The 20,285-nt window shown below is 38.6% G+C and overlaps 2 protein-coding genes across 6 annotated transcripts in view; one reads left to right on the top strand and one right to left on the bottom strand.

The window, feature by feature from the left end:
- The window catches only part of pcyox1 (prenylcysteine oxidase 1), a 29,562-nt gene extending 14,470 nt beyond the window's left edge, over positions 1 to 15,092 (top strand). The window contains exons 7-8 of one of the 5 annotated variants that reach the window (XR_012385903.1): positions 2,775 to 4,143; positions 5,660 to 10,076. Coding sequence is in view for 3 of the 5 variants with exons in the window: in XM_073913965.1 (XP_073770066.1) it covers positions 2,775 to 3,445 (671 nt within the window). In the remaining 2 variants the exon portion in view is untranslated. 5 annotated transcript variants of the gene reach the window in all.
- A 928-nt stretch (positions 15,093 to 16,020) lies between these two features.
- hint1 (histidine triad nucleotide binding protein 1) lies at positions 16,021 to 20,046 on the bottom strand. Its single transcript, NM_001005593.2, has 3 exons — positions 19,851 to 20,046; positions 19,048 to 19,152; positions 16,021 to 16,322 (listed from the first exon to the last, which is right to left on the bottom strand). Exons 1-3 carry the CDS (start codon positions 19,959 to 19,961, stop codon positions 16,158 to 16,160), a joined length of 381 nt encoding a protein of 126 aa, NP_001005593.1. The 5' UTR covers positions 19,962 to 20,046; the 3' UTR covers positions 16,021 to 16,157.
- Between the last annotated feature and the right edge of the window lie 239 nt (positions 20,047 to 20,285).

Below are 20,285 nucleotides of genomic sequence, written 5' to 3'. Positions count from 1 at the left end.
ATTTTAAAGGTGCAGTAGTTGATCTGCTAAAATGCTAACCAGTTAGCATATTATCTTTGGACGGCAGGGGAGGGACTGTGTTTCAAAGCCACACCTCCTGAAACCGCGAACACACGCACCGTGACATGACAGCAGACAACCCGCTAGCTCATGTCATTTGCCAGTTAGAAATTTAGTTAGTGGTTGGGCAGCGGCGTGCAGGAATTACACTCAATACTAAGCCATACTTATATGCTATTTCAGAGTGAATATTCAGAGTAACATGGTGAACAGTATAGGGAGGCTGTCATTGTTCAAAAATGAACCAATGTGATTATAAAACCAACTTCACTTCAGTAAAGCAGGATAGGTGGAATAGTGCTATTTACTGATGTATAAAATAAAAATCTACATTATATATGCTGTAAAAGGCCCTTATGAAACTGAAAATAGTCCCATCAATCTTTCTCCTGAAGATTTCAGTGGCTGAACAACACTTCTGTGCATGTAGTCCATTCATAACAACACAATCTACATCAGCTCTGGGGGATTAAAATAGTATTAAAACTGAACATTGCCTGTTTTAAAGAAAGACTTCAACCATGGTGTCATCCTTCCTTCAGCGTGCAAAAGTAACTCCAATACTGATTCAGGATTTTAAAAAGTTTCAGTTCAGCATTTGATTTTACCGCTACTGATTGTCTTATGTGCATACGATGGCGGATAATGTCAACTAAGCGTGAACAGAGATGTGCCGTTGTACAAATCTCCATTTGCTGACACTTTGGGCTGCTTATCAGAATTATAGAAAATGTCGGCCTGACAATATTCAATTGAATGATTTTTAAAAAAAAAATTTTATGCCTTACCCAGAATATAAAAATACATATAAACACATAGATAATTTACTTTAATCAATACTAGTTGAATGTGAAGATACTTTCGACCACCACAACAAAACATGTGTCTGAAGACAATCAGCTACTGCACCTTTAAACTAGCACTGCATGATAAATTGAAGTCAAATCGAGATCATAATTTAGCAAAAAGCTGCTTGTGTCATGCACATCTTGTCAATGAAGCACAGCTCTGTGATCAGAAGTAAATCTCCTCTGAAGAGCAGAGGGCGCTCTCACAAAAAATAGAGGATTTAACTCATTTTATTTATTCATCATGACTAATAATCACACAACTACAGATCATCTCACTGAATGATTTATTTTAGACACTCAGCTGAAGCTATGAAGTAAAAACGTTATTAAATGTGGTATATTCATGTTCTTTCAGATGTAGCAGCAACACAGAGCTGCAGATCAAAGAGAAGTGATGTAAAACAGCTGTCAAATCGCAGAACTATCATCGTTGATTTCAAATCATGTCAATTAAATTTTCTGTGATTTTGGCTTTGCAAGTCAGCGAACTGTGGCTCTGTGTAGTAAACGCTGCTCCAACTGAAAGTAGGCGCTAAAGATTTACTACTAGGGATATAATGGTATTATAAATACCGTCATACCGCAATATTAATTTTTTTCGATATTACCGTAGTCGCATGACTCAATAAAACTATAGGTCTTCTGCGAAAATTTGCTCAGGCGAATGAAGCGAACGGGAGGTAGCGGAAACTACAATTCCCATTAGCCCAGGCTTGGCCATCATCCCTTGCGGTCTGTTGTCGCTACAGATACAGTAATGCGGAAATGGAGTGTGCTGCTAGAAGCGGGGATCAAAAAGAGCTGGAAATGATCGAACTTGAAGCAGGTGTTGTCGCCGCACGCGTACTGAATAGCGGTGTTGTCGCGCGCGTTCTGATCAGCTGAGTTGTCGCGCGCGTACTGAATATCGGTGTTGTCACGCGCGTACTGTAAAGCGGGTAGGGGGGGTTGAGCGCGCATACTCAAGAGCGGTGTTGTCGCGCGACTACTGAAGAGCGGGACGGAGGGTGTGTCGCGTCGCGGGGGCACTTTTGATCATTTTGGAAGGGCACTTTCTATCCAAGACTAAAAAGGGCATGTGAACTGCACAGGTTGAGCCCTATGTGTGCACATGCCTGCAAGTTGGGGAATACGACTAATAAGAGTCATGGGGACTGCAGAAACACAGCACACTGTTCAGATTGATGCAGACATGAGACCTCTATCTCACTCTTGGCTTGTCTTCTCAAGTGGGGAAAAGACAATGCACAACGTTACCCACTGCTGTCAACCTGGGCCAAGTCATATCTCTCTGTCCCAGAAACCTCAGTCCCAAATGAGAGGGTTTTTTTCTGTTGCAAGGGACATTGTAAATACCCAGAGATACCAGCTTTTACCAGATTATATTTATATGATAATTTTCCTTAAAACCCATCTCTATCTAAGTGAGTGAGTGATTAAATGTTGAATGCGATGAGTTTTCAACAATACTAAATTGAAACTTAATTTTTTTTACATGGTTTAATAATTTTTTGTTATTAAAATTGAAGTTCCTGTTTCAAAGCTTACAGAGAGATGGCTAATTTGTATGTCATTGACACTTTTGGCACTTTTTTGGAGTATTTTCATAAGTTTTGTTTTTTCCTGTAAATAATTCAATAAATACCGTACCGTGACATTCATACCGAGGTATTACCGTACCGTGAAATTCTGATACCGTTACATCCCTATTTACTACTGATTACAGAACCAGCTTTACTGACAAAATGTGCAGCAAGTTTGTGCAGCCTAATATAAAACACACAGTGCCAAAGCCCTAAACTGCTGTGCATGTATCTACAGTATTCAAATTTTCCATTCACCAATTTTTTGCTGCACATTCAGGTCCTGTCACAAGTTTCTATGAAGTAAACTACATCGGAGAGTCTGGTGCTGCCCATTCCACCTACGACATAGTTGTAGTTGCCACACCTCTCCACCAGGGCCTGTCGGACATCAACTTCTCAGGCTTCTCTCCACCCATTCCGTCCCACTTTCCTGGTCGATACCACCAAACTGTTGCCACGTTGGTACATGGTCTGCTCAATGTGTCTTATCTGGGCACCACACTCAAGCCAGAAGACTTCTACATTTCAGACGTCCTCACACTAGACAAAAAAGCCTCAGAGATCCACAGCCTGAGCTCTCTGGACCCGGTGAAAATCCCCAAAGGTTACACTCGCAGTTCTGCCACACAAAGCAAAGTGTGGAAGATCTTCTCCTCCCAGCCGCTTTCCGAGAAACACCTACAGCAAATCTTTCTGTCCCAGGAATCTGTGTTTGAGAAGCGTTGGCTGGCATACCCTTCATACAGCCCACCGCAGCGTAGGACGCCTCCATTCATCCTTCACGATCGCCTCTATTACCTCAATGCAGTGGAATGGGCAGCCAGTGCCATGGAGATGAGCGCGATTTCGGCCCGTAATCTGGCCCTGCTGGCTCATCATCGCTGGTACGAGCAAACTGCCAAAATCGATCAAGAGGACCTGCACACCAGACTCAGAGGAGAACTTTGATGAAGGTACAAGTAGTGCTGTTAAAAATACCAACTGCTGTTTATCATTGATCAATTTCTAGCTGACATTTGAGTTCTCAAAGAGCTTGTTTACCCCAAAAATAAAACTAACTCATTATTAACTTTCCCTGTAGTGGTTTAAACCTTTATGAGTTACTTTCTCTTGTTGAACACACACACAAAAAAGATATTTTGACGAAAGCTAAAAACCATTAACCTTTGACTTTATAGTAGGAAAAACAAATACTGTGGGAAATAATTGTTACAGGTTTCAGATTTCTTCAAAATATCTTTGTTTGTGTTTAACAAGAAAGAAACTCAAAGCAGGGTTGAAACAAATGAAGTATGTGTAAATGATTTTATTAATTCCTTTAAACACTGCTGAATGGCCAGTGATAAAATGCTCCACGGAAAGGACTGTGATTGGCTACAATCATCAACACTTTATTCTCTTCACTGTGTACTAACTGAGTTACAAGATGCAACTTTCAAAGCTCAACTATCTGTGTATCCGTGTAAGCGCTCGGTGAAGTTTGTGAAGCAATGATCTTTGTAGCCAATCACAGTCATTTCTATTGAGTGCATGAAACCAATGGCCAATCAGCAGTGATTAAAGAGATAGTTCACCCAAAAACCAAAAAATCTGTTATCATTTTCTCGTCTTGTTTGTGGATCTTTCTTCTATAAAAATTCAAGCAGGTTTGAAACAAGTGAAGTATGTATAAATGATTTTTATTCATCTCTTTAAACACTGCCGCATGGCCATAGTGATCAAATTCTCCACGGAATGACTGTGATTGGCTACAATTATCAACGCTCAATTCACTGAGTACTAACAGTTACAAAATGCAACTTTCAAATGCTCCATTATCAGTATATCTGTGTAAGCGCTAGGTGTAGTTTGTGAAGCGATGATCATTGTAGCCAATCACAGTCAATTCCATTGAGTGCATGAAACCAATGGCCAATCAGCAATGATTTAAAGAGAGGAAACAACAATGAAAATCTATCATTGTTTACTCATCATCTGCTTGTTCCAAACTTAAATGTGGATCTTTCTTTTATAGAAGATCAAGCAGATTTGAAACAAGTGAAGTGTGAGTAAATGCGTTGTATTAGCCTCTTTAAACACTGCTGAATGGCCATAGTGATCAAATGCTACACTAAAATGACTGTGATTGGCTACAATGATCAACGTTTCATTCTCTTCACTGCAGTTACAAGATGCAACTGTCAAATGCTCCACTATCAGAGTATTCGTGTATGCACTCGAGGAAGTTTGTGAAACGATGATCATTGTAGCCAATCACAGTCATTTCAATTGAGTGCATGAAACCAATGGCCAATCAGCAGTGATTAAAGAGATAGTTCACCCAAAAACAAAAAAATCTGTTATCATTTACTCGTCTTGTTTGTGGATCTTTCTTCTATAAAAATTCAAGCAGGTTTGAAACAAGTGAAGTATGTATAAATTATTTTTATTCATCTCTTTAAACACTGCTGCATGGCCATAGTGATCAAATTCTTCACGGAATGACTGTGATTGGCTACAATTATCAACGCTTCATTTTCTTCACTGAGTACTAACAGCTACAAAATACAACTTTCAAATGCTCCATTTTAAGTATATCTGTGTAAGTGCTAGGTGTTGTTTGTGAAGCGATGATCATTGTAGCCAATCACAGTCAATTCCATTGAGTACATGAAACCAATGGCCAATCAGCAATGATTTAAAGAGATGGTTCACCCAACAATGAAAATCTATCATTGTTTACTCATCATCTGCTTGTTCCAAACTTAAATGTGGGTCTTTCTTTTATAGAAGATCAAGCAGATTTGAAACAAGTGAAGTGTGAGTAAATGATTTTTATTAACCTCTTTAAACACTGCTGAATGGCCATAGTGATTAAATGCTACACTAAAATGACTGTGATTGGCTACAATGATCAACGTTTCATTCTCTTCACTGCAGTTACAAGATGCAACTGTTAAATGCTCCACTATCAGAGTATTCGTGTATGCACTCGATGAAGTTTGTGAAACGATGATCATTGAAGCTAATCACAGTCATTTCAATTGAGTGCATGAAACCAATGGCCACTCAGCAGTGATTAAAGAGATAGTTCACCTAAATTGAAAAATCTGTCATCATTTACTCATCATCTGCTTGTTCCAAACTTGTTTATGGGTCTTTCTTCTATAGAAACTCAGGCAGGTTTGAAACAAGTATGTAAATGATTTTTATTCATCCCTTTAAACACTGCTGAATGGCCAGCCATAGTTATCAAATGTTCCACGGAAATGGCTGTTGTTACGTCCTTTTAGATGTTAATATTAAACTAGAAGTAGATGACATAACATACATTGGTTTAATGTGTGTGACAAGCGGATGGAGAAAGAAATAAACTGAAAACCAAATAATCACTGCAATTATTTGTTGCCCATACATCCAATGAAACCATTGAAAATATATTATACAGTGAAAGAAAAATATTTACAATGATTAAATTAGGAATTACCTAGGGGGAGAGGGAGTAGTTGAATGTGCTTAAATCAAAGAAATAAATATAACAAAACTCAGTAACTGTTTTCACCAAACTAAACTAAATATGAAAAGAAAAGCATGAAAAGAAACATCTTCAACGTACCAAACGTCTTAACTAAACTGCTCTAACTAAAAATAAAACATACAGAAAACAGCACATTCTCCTGAACCTAGTGAACTAATACAAAATGTCAATCTGAGTGTTGTATATGTATATCGCCCGACTTACTCACTCCTACACCTCTCCGAGGCATCACTCAAACATGTCAGTTAACTGGACAATTTCACAAGGATTATTAAATCGCAAACTTTAGACAAGAGCATTAAACAAGCAAAACACATTCTCTCAGACTAGCCCTCGCAAGAGAGACTGAGAGAGAGAGAGAGATCGCCATTGCAGTTCGGGCTCGGCTTTTAAACGCTACGCCAACCAGCGATTGGTGGCGCCAACCCAGCGTCAGCGGCCAACGTCATCAGCACGAAATGCGGATCCTCCAATGCCGTTCGTACCTGTAACACATGCATGAACGACACACCCACATACATACAAACGAACGCACACACTTATGCAAAATACGTTCTGCAAGCGAACGTTACAGCTGTGATTAACTACAATGATCAACGCTTCATTCTCTTCACTACGTACTGAGTTAAAGGATAGCTCCACTATCAGTGTATCTGTATAAGCGTTCAGTGAAGTTTGTGAAGCTAAAATCATTGTAGCCAATCACAGTCCTTTCCATTGAGCGCATGAAACCAATGGCCAATCATCAGTGTTTAAAGAGATAGTTCACCAAAAAATAAAAAAATCTGTCATCATTTTCTCATCATCTGCTCGTTCCAAACTTATTTCAGTGTCTTTTTTCTATTGAACATAATGACAGACATACTAAAGAAAGTAAGACATTAGCCCCTTTCACACAGTGATACCGGTAAATATCTGGAAAATTTCCAGAACGACTTTACCGGTATATTGAAAAAAGCGCTGTTCACACAGGCGAGGACGTTACGGAAATTTTCCGGAAAAGAGCATTCACACATCCATTCCAAAATACCGGTAAATTCTGACATCATTCACCACAAATGAGCTTTAAACGGCTGCGCTTGTATTTGTAAACATTTGACTAAATTACAAACTCTGTGGATGATCAATATTGTGAACAACTTTCGCAGGATCACTTTCACATGTCGAGATGTTCATAATATGTGCGTGTGCAGGCGCTCACAGGCTGTTTCACAGGCACACGCAAAGCTTGAAGGTAAACAAACAACGGCTTATCATAAGCATCTTATCGATGATTATTTACACAGTTGGCATTAAGAAGAACATATAAACGTGATCTGACTAACTTCAAGCAGCTAAATGTGTCAGGAAAAATATTCAAAGGCTTTTATTCTCACAAACTATGCGGACGTAAACGCGTCTGACTGTTCTGATTGGCTAAAGCAGACGTCTCACGTCAGCACGTTCTAGACGTGCACGCGCTTATTACGGCAATCTTCCTTCTGCATTCACACAGCGCAGCATTCCGGCAAATTGCCGGTATTGTTACCAATTCTCTTTCTGGAAAATAGCCAGAACGAATTTACCGGTATTTTCAAAAAGGACCTGTTCACACATACAACCTTTCCGGAAAATTGCCGGCAATTTTCCGGAAAGGTCTGTATGTGTGAAAGGGGCTATTGACTTCCATAGTATTTTCTGTTCACACTATGGCTACTATTTCTACTATTTCCAGCATTCTTCAGAAAATCTTTTTTTGCGTTCAAAAAAAAGAAAGAACCACTTGAGTGTCAATAAATAGTGAGGACAAGTAGTAAATGCTGGGATCATCACATTATTTTAATTCTCACTGTGAATTGGTTTTGAAGTTGGTATTTCTGACAGTACTAGACACAGCAACAACTTTGGATGTGGGAAACAATAAAAACAGATAACCGAAATGCTCACAAGGAAGAGTGCTTGTGCATTCGAATGTCATGTAAGTTGGCTTTTAAGTCATGAGATTAATGTAAACAGCTAACGATGAACACTCCTGCAATTAACTTAAATGTTTCTGAACTTTTAATGATTATTTTAGGTTCAAGCGTATTTGTAAGGAATTAGGTGCCAACCGAGTGGAGTTGTTTATAAAGAATACAGCATTATCTGCTGTTAAAAACTAAGCTTAGAATCATGATAAAGAATAGGGATGCATTTTTAAAATCGTTAAATAATTTTTCGCCAGCTGTTTTTCCTCCAAACCTTCTTTAATCGCATAATTCCAGCTAGTGACACAAACCCATTTTCATTTTATTTTGCTTTGTTTGAAAGCAGTGTTCAGAAGAGCTTCTGTGCTCTTGTTGGTTAATGTGACAAGTGTGGCAGAACTAGAAAAATGACCAAAGAGTTTAAATGTGAAAATACAGAGGACCAACTTGTTTTAAACATTCTCGTTTTTTTTTATTGGGCTGTTGTGAGCGAAGCAAGATATTATATTGGTCTTGGTCAAGATGAACCGGTCAATGAGTCACTTTGAAATAAGGCTGATATTGTGTAGTCTGAACCCAGCCTAAAATTAAATTCTTAAGACCATTTACCAGAGTGAACCTCACAAAGCAATAATGAGAACACAAAATAAAAAATTATATTTCGAATGAACTATTTTCTTATATTATTTTCAGTACATACATCAAACAAATATCATTATAGGAGCGTAAAAGGATCTCAGGATCATTACAAAATTAAATATAATAACTATTGTGCTACAGATGCATTTTACAAATCAGTTGTGTTATATTATAACCACATCAAATCAACAGGGGTGCAACTGATCACAGAATTTAATTTGAGTAAAAATACAATGAATAAATAAGTAAAATTAAACTGAAATAAAGCATAATGTTCATATTAGAAGAAATACAACTTTAAAACGTTGTCCAGGCAACTTTTGAATAAATTACCTAAAGTTAAAAAAAAGCTAAAAAATAAGAACAATAAAACAGACAAACACAATCGTTTAATGATAGATACTATTAAGATTATGCTAAATTAGCAGCATAAAATGTACTTTAAATGGCTTGTAAAGGCAAATTTTACATTATCATTCCTATATACGTCACGACATTCACATTATTCTCAAGTTAAAATTCACTAAAAAAACCTAACAGTCAACTTTATGATCTGAAATTAGTCAAGTTATCTCAATGTACTCAAAATGAAAGTTAATTCTACTTATTAAAAAAAAGTTTTGAACTTAGTGTTGAAGATAATGAGTTAATTAAATACCTCAATACTTCAAGTTGAATGGAGTAAGTTCACAGTACTCATAAATTAGTTTTTTAACTTGATGGTTTGTAGTAATCGGTTTCCTCAAACGGTTTGAGTTGCCTTAACTCATTGGGTTTTACACTACTCGGTTGGTTTGAGTTCTCTTCATTTATTGGGTTTTACTGTACTCAAATTGCGTCATTTACTCAAATGGATTAAAATGAAAGTACTCATTAGGATTAGTTTTTGAACTTAAATGATTTGTTAAAATCGGTTTCCTCAAATGGTATGAGCTACCTTTACTTTTAGGTTTTACAATATATAATCTTATTACCATAATTTTACATTACCCCCACTTTTATCTTACTGTAATCTTCAAGTTAAGAGCCTCTCAGGATCCGCTGTTAAATGTTGCGGTAATAATATAATTGCTGTTTCATTATAGATTGTGAAAAAATTGTCCACATAATACTGTATGTAGAAGCACTGTAATTATCTTTATACCTTACTGAAATGAAACAAAGCAATAATATTGATTACTACTGCTACAGGGTTGGGGGGAGGGGGCATCTACAGATGTCATTTAACACATTAAATCAGTCTAGTTTACCTGTTTAGTCCTCTACCTTCCAGACTGATTTCATGTGTTTACATATTGTAAATTCTTTAATAATTTACCAAGCAGAAGTTCTTTACAGTGGTAAGATATGAATGTGTTTTTGTAAGAGCAGATGGAAGTAGGGTTTATTTCGAGTGGATTAACTAGAATGAGAAAGTTATGAAATGATTAAAAATCAAACTCCTGTTTACAATTGCAATAAAAGTTTATGCTTTGAATTGTCTTATTTTGTGCATTTTTCAATGTTTGTCTGTGCAACTCTTATAACTGAAAAACATTTTAGTGGCCTTGACACTGTTATTTTAGGGTATTGGACAACCTTTCAATATTATTAATGTTTCAATTTTTATCGTACTGATTAAAGTTTTATATTTTCTTCCAGATTGGATGGATTTCTGCATGTTTCATCAAGTCAAATTTAAGACTTTTTTTAGACGATTATGAATGAAATTTTTGACTCATACAGAACTAAACAACACTAAGAATTTCTCTAATAGCCTGGTTGGGTTAATGGGATTTCTTTATTTTTTATTTTATTTTTTTGCTTGCCACAAAACAAAATCTAATGTAATTATTTATCAGTGACACTCTGTGTCAAACCAAGAAAACTCTGGTCATATACACTATATTTTCAGCATATTACTTTTTTATGGTAGGTTTAACATTGTTAAAAGTAGATTTATTGTGGAGGCAATTACATAAATAATCAAAAATTAATATTTGTTTGCTTTTGGTCCAAATTCATTGAGTATAACACATATTCAACCTTATGCATTTTTGTTATAAAAGTTTAAGTTTCATGCCTATTTATAAATACTATGTCTACTCCCCCTTCTTTCAATGGTTTTAGATAGTAGCCTTCTCTGTTATTATCATGAGGAACTTTGTAATTGTTTTTAGTTTTCTTTCCCTGATTTTATTAAGATCAGTGTTGCCAACTTAGCAATTTTGTTGCTAGATTTTGCAACTTTCCATCTACCCTAGCAACGTTTGTTTATAAAAAGCACCTTGCTACAAATTCAGTAATTTTTAACATTAATTCGGCTACTTTTAGCAATTTGTGATTCTAAAGAGCTTCACTCAGTAGAGTAAATTGCTAGCTGTTCTTCATAACTGTTAATTTACTGATATTTGTTAACATGTATAATTGTTGGTAATTTAGGTAGAAATTAATTCCAATAGTGCTACACTGTAAAAAAATAATACCCCAAATCTACTCAATAAATTTGAGGTAACAGATTACAAGCAATATTAATTAAATTCAACATATATAGATTGAATAACAATTAATTAAATTAGCGTTTTTTTAATTAGTCATTTAAGTTTAGTAACCACAAACACTAATTAAAGAAATTAGCTAATTTAAAAAAAAAATATATATATATATATATATATATATATATATATATATATATATATATATATATATATATATATATATATATATATATATATATATATATATATATATATATTAATTTAATTGAACAGAAAAACCAACACGATGTTAATGTAAACAACTCAATGTTTTTATTTAGATTTAACATGAATGTGTGGAGCCTGTTCATCAGTTCTAGAAAATATACTTTGTCTACACAATAAAATTGAGGTAACAGATTACAAGCAATAATATTAATTAAATTCAACAAGTATGGATTGAGTAAAATTTAATTCAATTCAGCTCAAATTAGTAGAGCCACAAAACAGATTAGCAACAATCTCACAATAGACAATACATCATATAATACACAATAAAACATTTACATTTAAACAAACTGATAATCTTAAACAGCATCGTTTTTAAACAGCATAGTTTCAAACAACTGGACATTGAACAATATTGTTTAAAACACTACTTAAAGTGACATTTATTTGATTTAATGCATGAAAGGTATTATTTGTCAGAATAATACAGATTCATTAAAGCAAAGAGGACACAGCAGTTCATGGGAAAATGATCATCTAATATCTTCCAGTGTTCACTAGACTGTCACTTGTAAAAACACCATTCTTTGTTAAAGTTAAAATGCATAGGTCAAACCCAGGTGGACACAAGCTCTGGGAATGTAGTCAAGAGCCATGTGTCCTCTCTCGTGCTTTGAGTTAGTGTCCTAATGCGAGCCAGGGTAACATGAGCCAGTCACGTTTCCACGGTCACTTCCAGGGCCTGATCAGATACCTTGAACCAAAACAATCCACCTGGAGCTTTGGGCAGAATGAAAGCAAAGTTTTCCTGAGTCTGGTAAAGATAAGATCTATCTATACGAACTTTAACACCTTCGATGTTAATGATGCCAGTATCTTTAGGCGGTCACCTGTAGAAGGCCCCCGTTCAGGTCAACATTGCTGCCATCACAATATATATATATATATATATATATATATATATATATATATACACATATACACACACACTTTTTTTATTAATTATTAATGGTTAATTTGTTTATTGCAAAATTTTGGTTTAAAAACAATATGTTGCTTACTAAAAATTACTTTAATATTTAATATGGCAAATCATTAATTAAAAGTTATTAGAAAATTAAGCAAATACACACTATTAAATCGCTTGAGTAAAACATTAATATATTGTTATACATTTATTACATGTAAAAGATTTTTATTACATATAAAATGTATTATTGCCTATATTAACTTGCTATTTTTTCCTTCTTTATAAATGAATGCATTATATAAATTAAATCTGTCTAATTACATTTTTCAACAAGGCCAGTGTTATGACGGGGAGATGACACTCACAACAGAAGGTAGGATCCAAATATGCAGGTTTAATCGTCGTCAGGCAAGCAAAGGTCAACAGGTACAAACATATGTGCAGGCAGTCCAGAATTATAATCAGTACACAAGCAAGAGGTCAAAAAGGCAGGCGGCAGGCAGGGAGAACAAGAAAACAAAGCTAAGTCGAAAACACAGGAAAGCAAGACAGGATTAAGCGTTGTAATGTCATATAAACAGCTAACAAGACTCGGCAAACTGAAAGGGTGAATGTGTGGCTTAAGTAGGGTGTGCAATCAGTCTCTGACAATCCTCAGGTGTTGCGAGTGTAATCAGTCTAGATGAGTAAGCATGTGTGTCTGGGCAAAGTGCATGTATGAATATGTAGTCCAGAAAAAGGCGGAAGTGTAGTCCATGGTTTGTTGTGAGTGAGAACCAGCGATCTTACTGAATACGATCGCTGGTGATTGTGACAGCGCCCCCCCTCTAAAGAGTGGATTCCAGACACTCCAAATTCTGTTTAGGTGGGAGGTGGAGCGGAGGCGGAACAGGGGGAGGGATGGAGGGCCAGGACCATGCAGCTGGGGCATACCTGGGTCCTGGAACTGAGGCGGGCCAGGAGCGTGGAGCTGCGGAGGACCCGGAGAGTGGAGCTGCGGAGGACCCGGAGAGTGGAGCTGCGGAGGACCCGGAGAGTGGAGCTGCGGAGGACCCGGAAAGTGGAGCTGCGGAGGACCCAGAGCATGGAGCTGCGGAGGACCCGGAGCTGCGGAGAACACGGAGCGTGGAACTGCGGAGGACCCGGAAAGTGGAGCTGCGGAGGACCCGGAGCGTGGAGCTGCGGAGGACCCGGAGCGTGGAGCTGCGGAGGACCCGGAGCGTGGAGCTGCGGAGAACCCGGAGAGTGGAGCTGCGGAGGACCCGGAGCATGGAGCTGCGGAGGACCCGGAGCGTGGAGCTGCGGAGAACCCGGAGAGTGGAGCTGCGGAGGACCCGGAGTGTGGAGCTGCGGAGGACCCGGAGCGTGGAGCTGCGGAGGACCCAGAGAGAGGAGCTGCGGAGAACCCGGAGAGTGGAGCTGTGGAGGACCCGGAAAGTGGAGCTGCGGAGGACCCGGAGCGTGGAGCTGCGGAGGACCCGGAGCGTGGAGCTGCGGAGAACACGGAGCGTGGAGCTGCGGAGAACACGGAGCGTGGAACTGCGGAGGACCTGGAGGGTGGAGCTGCGGAGAACACGGAGCGTGGAACTGCGGAGGACCCGGAGCGTGGAGCTGCGGAGGACCCGGAGCGTGGAGCTGCGGAGAACACGGAGCGTGGAACTGCGGAGGGGCTGGAGCGTGGAACTGCAGTGGCCCTGGATCATGAGACAGCGGATTGCCCGGAGAATGGAACTGTGGAGGGCCTGGGGCATGGAGTTGCAGTGGCCCTGGATCATGAGGCTGCGACCATTCAGGAAGCTTAGGCAGCGGCGACCATTCAAGAAGCTCAGGCGACAGTGGCGACCATTCAGGAAGCTCAGGCGATGGTGGCAGCAATTCAGGAGGCTCAGGCGGTGGCAGCCATTCGGGAGGCTCAGGCGGTGGCGGCGGCGGTCATTCGGGAAGCTCAGGCGGCGGCAGCCATTCGGGCTGCGGCGTCGACTCTGGCTGCGGCGCCGACTCTGGCAGCGATCTAACTGAATAGGGTCGCTGGTGATTGTGACAGCCAGCAAACGAGTATCTGCTATATTGACTCTGTCAGATGGTAATGACTGACCATCTATGATGACTTATAGAAAACTGTTCAGTCTATTATATTGAATGGTGATCGGAAACAACGCTCCCCATTCGCCCGTCTCGATCACAATATTTGTTAAAATAAAGCCAAGTAAACTCTATTGTTTATTGTTTACTATATTCATTAACCAACCATATATATTCAAATATATTGATGATGTCCAAGAAGACGTTCATAACATTAACATCGCTGTGTATGGTTTGCCTAGATTGGGTGTGCTAGATTGTGTGTGCCTACAACGTGTGTGGTTCTGCAGGCCTGCAGCTCGATATTATTGGCTCCAGGTCATGACGGGCGGTCTTCACTTGTGTATCGGGCAATGGCAGCGTTTGCTTGTCTAAACTGACTTGTACCCCTGCCCTGGCTAATTTGAAAATGCTCATTTTAATCACGTTGGATTTAATTAATATTTTCTCTCTTTGAAATGATTCAATAATTATAGCTAATTTCTTCTAATATAATTGATATTTATTGCAGACGTTTTTAATTAATTTCAAAGCAAAAATGCCGTAAAATCAGTAAATTAATTTTATTAAGTGAAGTGAACATCTTAATATTATTGAAATCTACAAGGCCACATAATTACTTTCTACAGTGTATAATTGTTGTCACTTCCACAAATGTTTTAATTTTAAGTTAAAAGAGTAAGTACACAAGCTGTGATTGTTTAAAAGAATGTAACTATTCATTATCAGTGTTACATTTACAAATAAAATCCTTATCAAAAAGTGTTTGTATTACCTTTGCAAAATCTTTCCAAACTATTACTATTGACCTTATTCAAAAATGCGGAAGTGCGCCTGTTTTCGCGATTGTCTTAGAACTTCCGTTAAAGTCGCCTATGGGAGAAATGACAAGGAATAATAAACGGCTAAAAACGGTCAAACTACTTGCTCTACAAACAAATGTTTGCATGACTATACAGACCAAGTAGAATAATATAACAAGGAAATATCAGTTTGCAACATCAAACAGCGAAACGAGCAGTTTTTAATGTCTAAAAATGAATGGAAGTGAATGAGACCGGAAGTCTCGTGCCAAAAAGATTTAAACGGCAGCGCTCGCTCGTCTGCGGAGAATAAGGTCAATATTTTTCGTACATATCTAAATGGACATATTTCAAATGTTTTTGCTGAGATGGACAGTCAACATGAGAAAACATTATTTCATAAAGACGAAGTTTTTACTTGCGATTACGCAATGACGTCATCACGCAAAGTAATATGTTAATAAAAAAAACTGAAAACAAATCTAGATGACAATTAAAGTCATTTATGTCTTAATATACTGTAACATGTATACAACTACATTGTAACTAATCTTTTTTTAAAGGTTTGAAAACATGACTGATACAGAATGACCTTGAAAAACGATATGTATGTTAAACCCTTTAAAAAAAAACTGTATCTGTGTTTTGTATGATAGATTTATCAGACACTAATATAGCCTACTTTAAAATTGGATTTATTTAGTCCCCCTAAATGATGTTCCTAGAGCTAAAATTGTTCCCAGTTGCTGCAGTGCAAGCATGCCAAAAAGCAGGTTAAAGATAATTCGTCCAGGGCAAAAGAGGAATGATAACTGAACTTTGCAAAATTAATCCAAAACCACATTTGTGGGAATACTAAAACAATGAATGAATAACAAGCAATGACATTTCAAAGATCTTTATTTGTTTATTTCTAGTTGTTTTCTGACTGATTCCTACTTGACAGTGAACCAATTAACCTCACTTATGGCGAACAATGACTTGACTATTGATAACAGTGAAACTGTGGGACAAAGCAGTTAGCCAGGAGGCCATCCCAACTGACGACCACCCAGAACGTGGATGTGAATGTGGTAAACAGACTGGCCTCCGTCAGGACCATCATTGACCACCAGTCGGTATCCTCTGGGTAATCCCACCTGCTCTGCACACTTCTTAGCAACAATCATCATGTGTCCGAGAAGCTACAAAGAAACAATCAAAATATAATATTAATACATTTACAAAAGTCATTCAGTACAAACATTAAACAGGAACTATTGTGCTCCTTTTTTCAAGATGTAAAATAAGTCTCTGATGTCCCTTGAGTGTTTATGTGACGTTTCAGCTTAAAATATACCACAAATAATTTTTTTCTTGTTAACTTGGCATTACCGTCAGCAGGTACAGTGTAAAAAAACTCTAATGGTGCGTTTACACCAGACGCAGATGAAGTGTCAAGCGCAAGTTGTTTACATGTTAAGTCAATGCAAAGACGCAAATAGACATCCTGCGGGTCAAATCCAATGATTGTAAAAAATATGGACGACGCGACAGCCCCTTTTCCCATTGAACGCCTTCATAGATATATACACTAGATGTCACCTGGCCTATTGTTGTCTATTGGACGGAATGCGTCCATAGCGCCGCCATCTTGCTACAGGGTAGCGCTCCTTTGAAATGAATGCGGGACCAAGGTACAGTGGAGGACTGTGGCCATCCAAAGCCAGAGATATACACATATATCTATGATCGGGAGTTTTCCTGGATGTTAGTATGTAATTTTTTTTTCTAATTACAAAAATTATAATTTTACATCACTTTTCTACATTGATGGATCAGTGACCACACTGGCATTCCTGATAAAAAACTTGTGTTTGTGTGTACAGAAATGTACTATTCACCCTCCCTGTTAAATTTAATCTAATCATGTCCTGAAACACACCTCCTCTCCTGCTTTCACTTCTCATACTGACGGAGAGAGCGATTCGTTTGTGAATGAATCCCCCGAACGACTCTTTCACTAACGTTAGCCGAAAATAATACAAGTTTCTGGCAGCGCAGCATCTCGTTGTCATATTTCTTTTGCATTGTTTGCTGATTTTATTCAACAAAACTAGCATAAGCCGAGTGTTTAGTGCTAGTTGGAGCTGCTTTGCTGTATGGTGAATGCAGTAGTGACTGTATTATCATCAATAATGTTACCTGATAAGCACAAAAGTTCAGAACATACAAAAACAGAAAAAACTTAATATTACCTATGAAATGTTCTGCCTTTGTGCTTTGTTTTCTTTGTTTGCTCGTTACTACACCTGTAGGCAGCGCTAAAGTCCCGCATCTTCACATAATAACACTGTCTTGACTAGTGCGGTTGAATGACATTTGTCCTGGGAGCACTGTACCAATGTGGTGGCGCTATTGACGCATGCTGACGGGTCCCTATGCGATATCTAGTGTATATATCTATGGAACGCCTTGAAGGCAAAACGCCTGCTTGACGGGCACAAACTGTCGCAAAAGACTGCTGAAATTGGAGCCTTGACATGTGCAGAAGGGCTGTCTGATGGAGCCAGAGGAGGAGCCGCGAAAATGAGCGGAGTCGAGCTTCCAACCAAACGCTTTATGTAAAATCAACCACGCCCCCGAACTGCTCGGCATGCGTTTGCTGTCATACCAACACAAATGGATGTAATAACGTTAACAAATATGAGGGTTTTATATATTCAATCGCGCAAGCTCCGGGCCGCAGCGCATAACCTACTCGCGGCATCGCGGGCTGATTCAGGCTCGCTCGGCCGCCGCATCTGGCTCAATTGACTCGGGCTGGAATCGGGCAGTGAGTCCAGGCATCCGGAGTAGGTCCAGCAGCGGTAGTCAGTCTGAGCTTTGAGGGGTAAGTCTCCGGCAGGCAAGAATCTAGCTGGAACTGGCCCGAGTGTATTTTGCTATCTGGGTGGCTAGGCGTACGTGAACTTAGCGAATAAACAGTGTTCCACCAGGATTATGTATGTCAGAAACTATAGTTTACTGCTGAACTCATTTTTTCATGGTAAAATAACACAGAAATCGAATAATAACACTTCAGTCTTCTGCTGAAGCTCAGACGCGCTGCTTTGAGAAACTGTCAATCACGATGACACTCCCAGCATTAAATTACTGCTAAAAACAAACTGTTTACAAAAATGAAGATCTGCACCTATTTCAGCACAATAACCAGTGCCTTAATCGACCAGAACCATCTTTCGGGACATTTTATTGCAAGTCTAATAATTTTTTTATTTGGGCTCAAGTCTTCTTCATTAACACGGAGGAGGCGGGCTTTATGACTTGTACTGCAGCCAGCCCCCAGGGGGCGATCTAACGGCCGAGACCTTCACTCAAACGCAGGCTTGCGGCACACTTGGTCAAATCGTGTGAATGAGGTAACACAAAAGACGCAACTCACACGAATGAAGTGGCGTGACTTGAGCATTTCACGCATGAATTACTCAAGTTAGAAAATCTGAACTTCAGTGGACATTCACAAGATGTCCTCGCTGCAGCCAGCAGCTTGATGACGTAAGCAATTACTATGTAGCGGACCTTGTACCGCCTACTAAGGTAACGTCATGCTACTGTGATGCTATTTTTTATATGTATGACACAGTTAATGAAATTACGTGAGAGTTCAATTGCTCTTGTTTCGAGATTTCAAAGAGAGAGGCCACAAAATTTTGCGAGTGTTGAAGCTGGCTTCTGCTGATGAAACTACAAACTATCTTTAGTAAACTTTCTTTTTAATTGAATCTCTGACCCGGGCTCTGCATCATCTGACAGTCATTTTGGGGTTAAAACTGTCATTTCCCCTACACCATTATATAAATGTAGTACCAAATTAAATCCCCGTCACACAGCATGCAGACTGATTTAAAATGATAATATACTACTGACCTCTTTATCAGCATCCTCTACTTTAGAGATCTGACTGATGGGCTTTCTGGGGACCACCAGGAAATGAGTTGGAGCCTGAGGGGCCACATCATTGAAGGCAATACACTAAATAATAATGTATAAACACACAGAGACAGAGTAAGAGAAAATAAATGAGCATATGAAATAATTTTAAACTTTTAAAAGTTTACATGTCTATGTTTCTAAGAAGGGTACAGATGCTTTTGTCTTAATCTCCTCTGTAAAGTGAAACTTATGAAACTGAAAATAGCCAGCTCGACCGGAAATGTATCGGTGGCTTCTGTGCATGCTTTTATAGTGAAAAAAACTGAAAATAAACAAAGGAGGCAAAATGATGCTCATTTCAGAAGAACATATCAGACATTTACTTAAATGTTAAGCATCTAAACTCTTAATATACAAACTAAAACTTGTAAAACAGCTGTAACAAAACAAATCCACGTGAGTATAGACGGGACCTTCATAAATTACTGTATAATTGCAGAGTTAAACAAAAATTATGCAGACATTTAATTTATTAACTGTTACGTGTAAAGTGCAGAATACGTGAATCGGCATTGAAATCTGGCACATTTCCAAATCACCTAAACTTCACATTAACAGCAGATCTAGAGCAGAATTTGCGACGGAACTGCAAAAGGGTATGTAGTAGAAATCTGAGACTTTTATTTTAGATTCATATAAACAGTCTGAAGCGCATGAAATGCAGCAGCACGTGCGGGATCCACCGCAGAGATTTGCACGTCAGCGCTGAGGGCAGACCTGCAGTACAAATGTCGCACCTGATCATCTTCATAAATGATGTTGGCCGGAATCTCTTTACGGATGATTTTGCCGAATATCGTGTCTCCTCCCGGCTGCGCGCTTTGAGCCCGCGACACCTCGTCCGCCATGTTGACAGCTTTGATTCTGCAGCTGTGGCTGAAGCGGCTGTCACTCACATACACGGCCACACCCAACTCGATGTCTATTGGCTGAGAGAAGAACAAAACGACTACAACGATTGGACAGATGCAAATGACGACCGGCCACTTGATTGGACAGTCAAAATGAATTTACTTCATAATAAAAGTCAAACATATTTGTTTCATTTAGTCTTTGTTTTGATGTAAAACATGCATTCGGTAAAATTCTATAAAACAATCGAGTTAAAGTGATAGTACAACCTTATTCATAATAAAAAGTTATAATAATTTATATGTAAAATAACGTTACCG

This window comes from Danio rerio, chromosome 10 (genome assembly GCF_049306965.1).
Source record: "Danio rerio strain Tuebingen ecotype United States chromosome 10, GRCz12tu, whole genome shotgun sequence".
Classification (NCBI taxonomy): Eukaryota; Metazoa; Chordata; class Actinopteri; order Cypriniformes; family Danionidae; genus Danio; species Danio rerio.
Note: the sequence above shows the minus strand (reverse complement) of the source record. Positions and strands in the feature narration are given on the sequence as shown.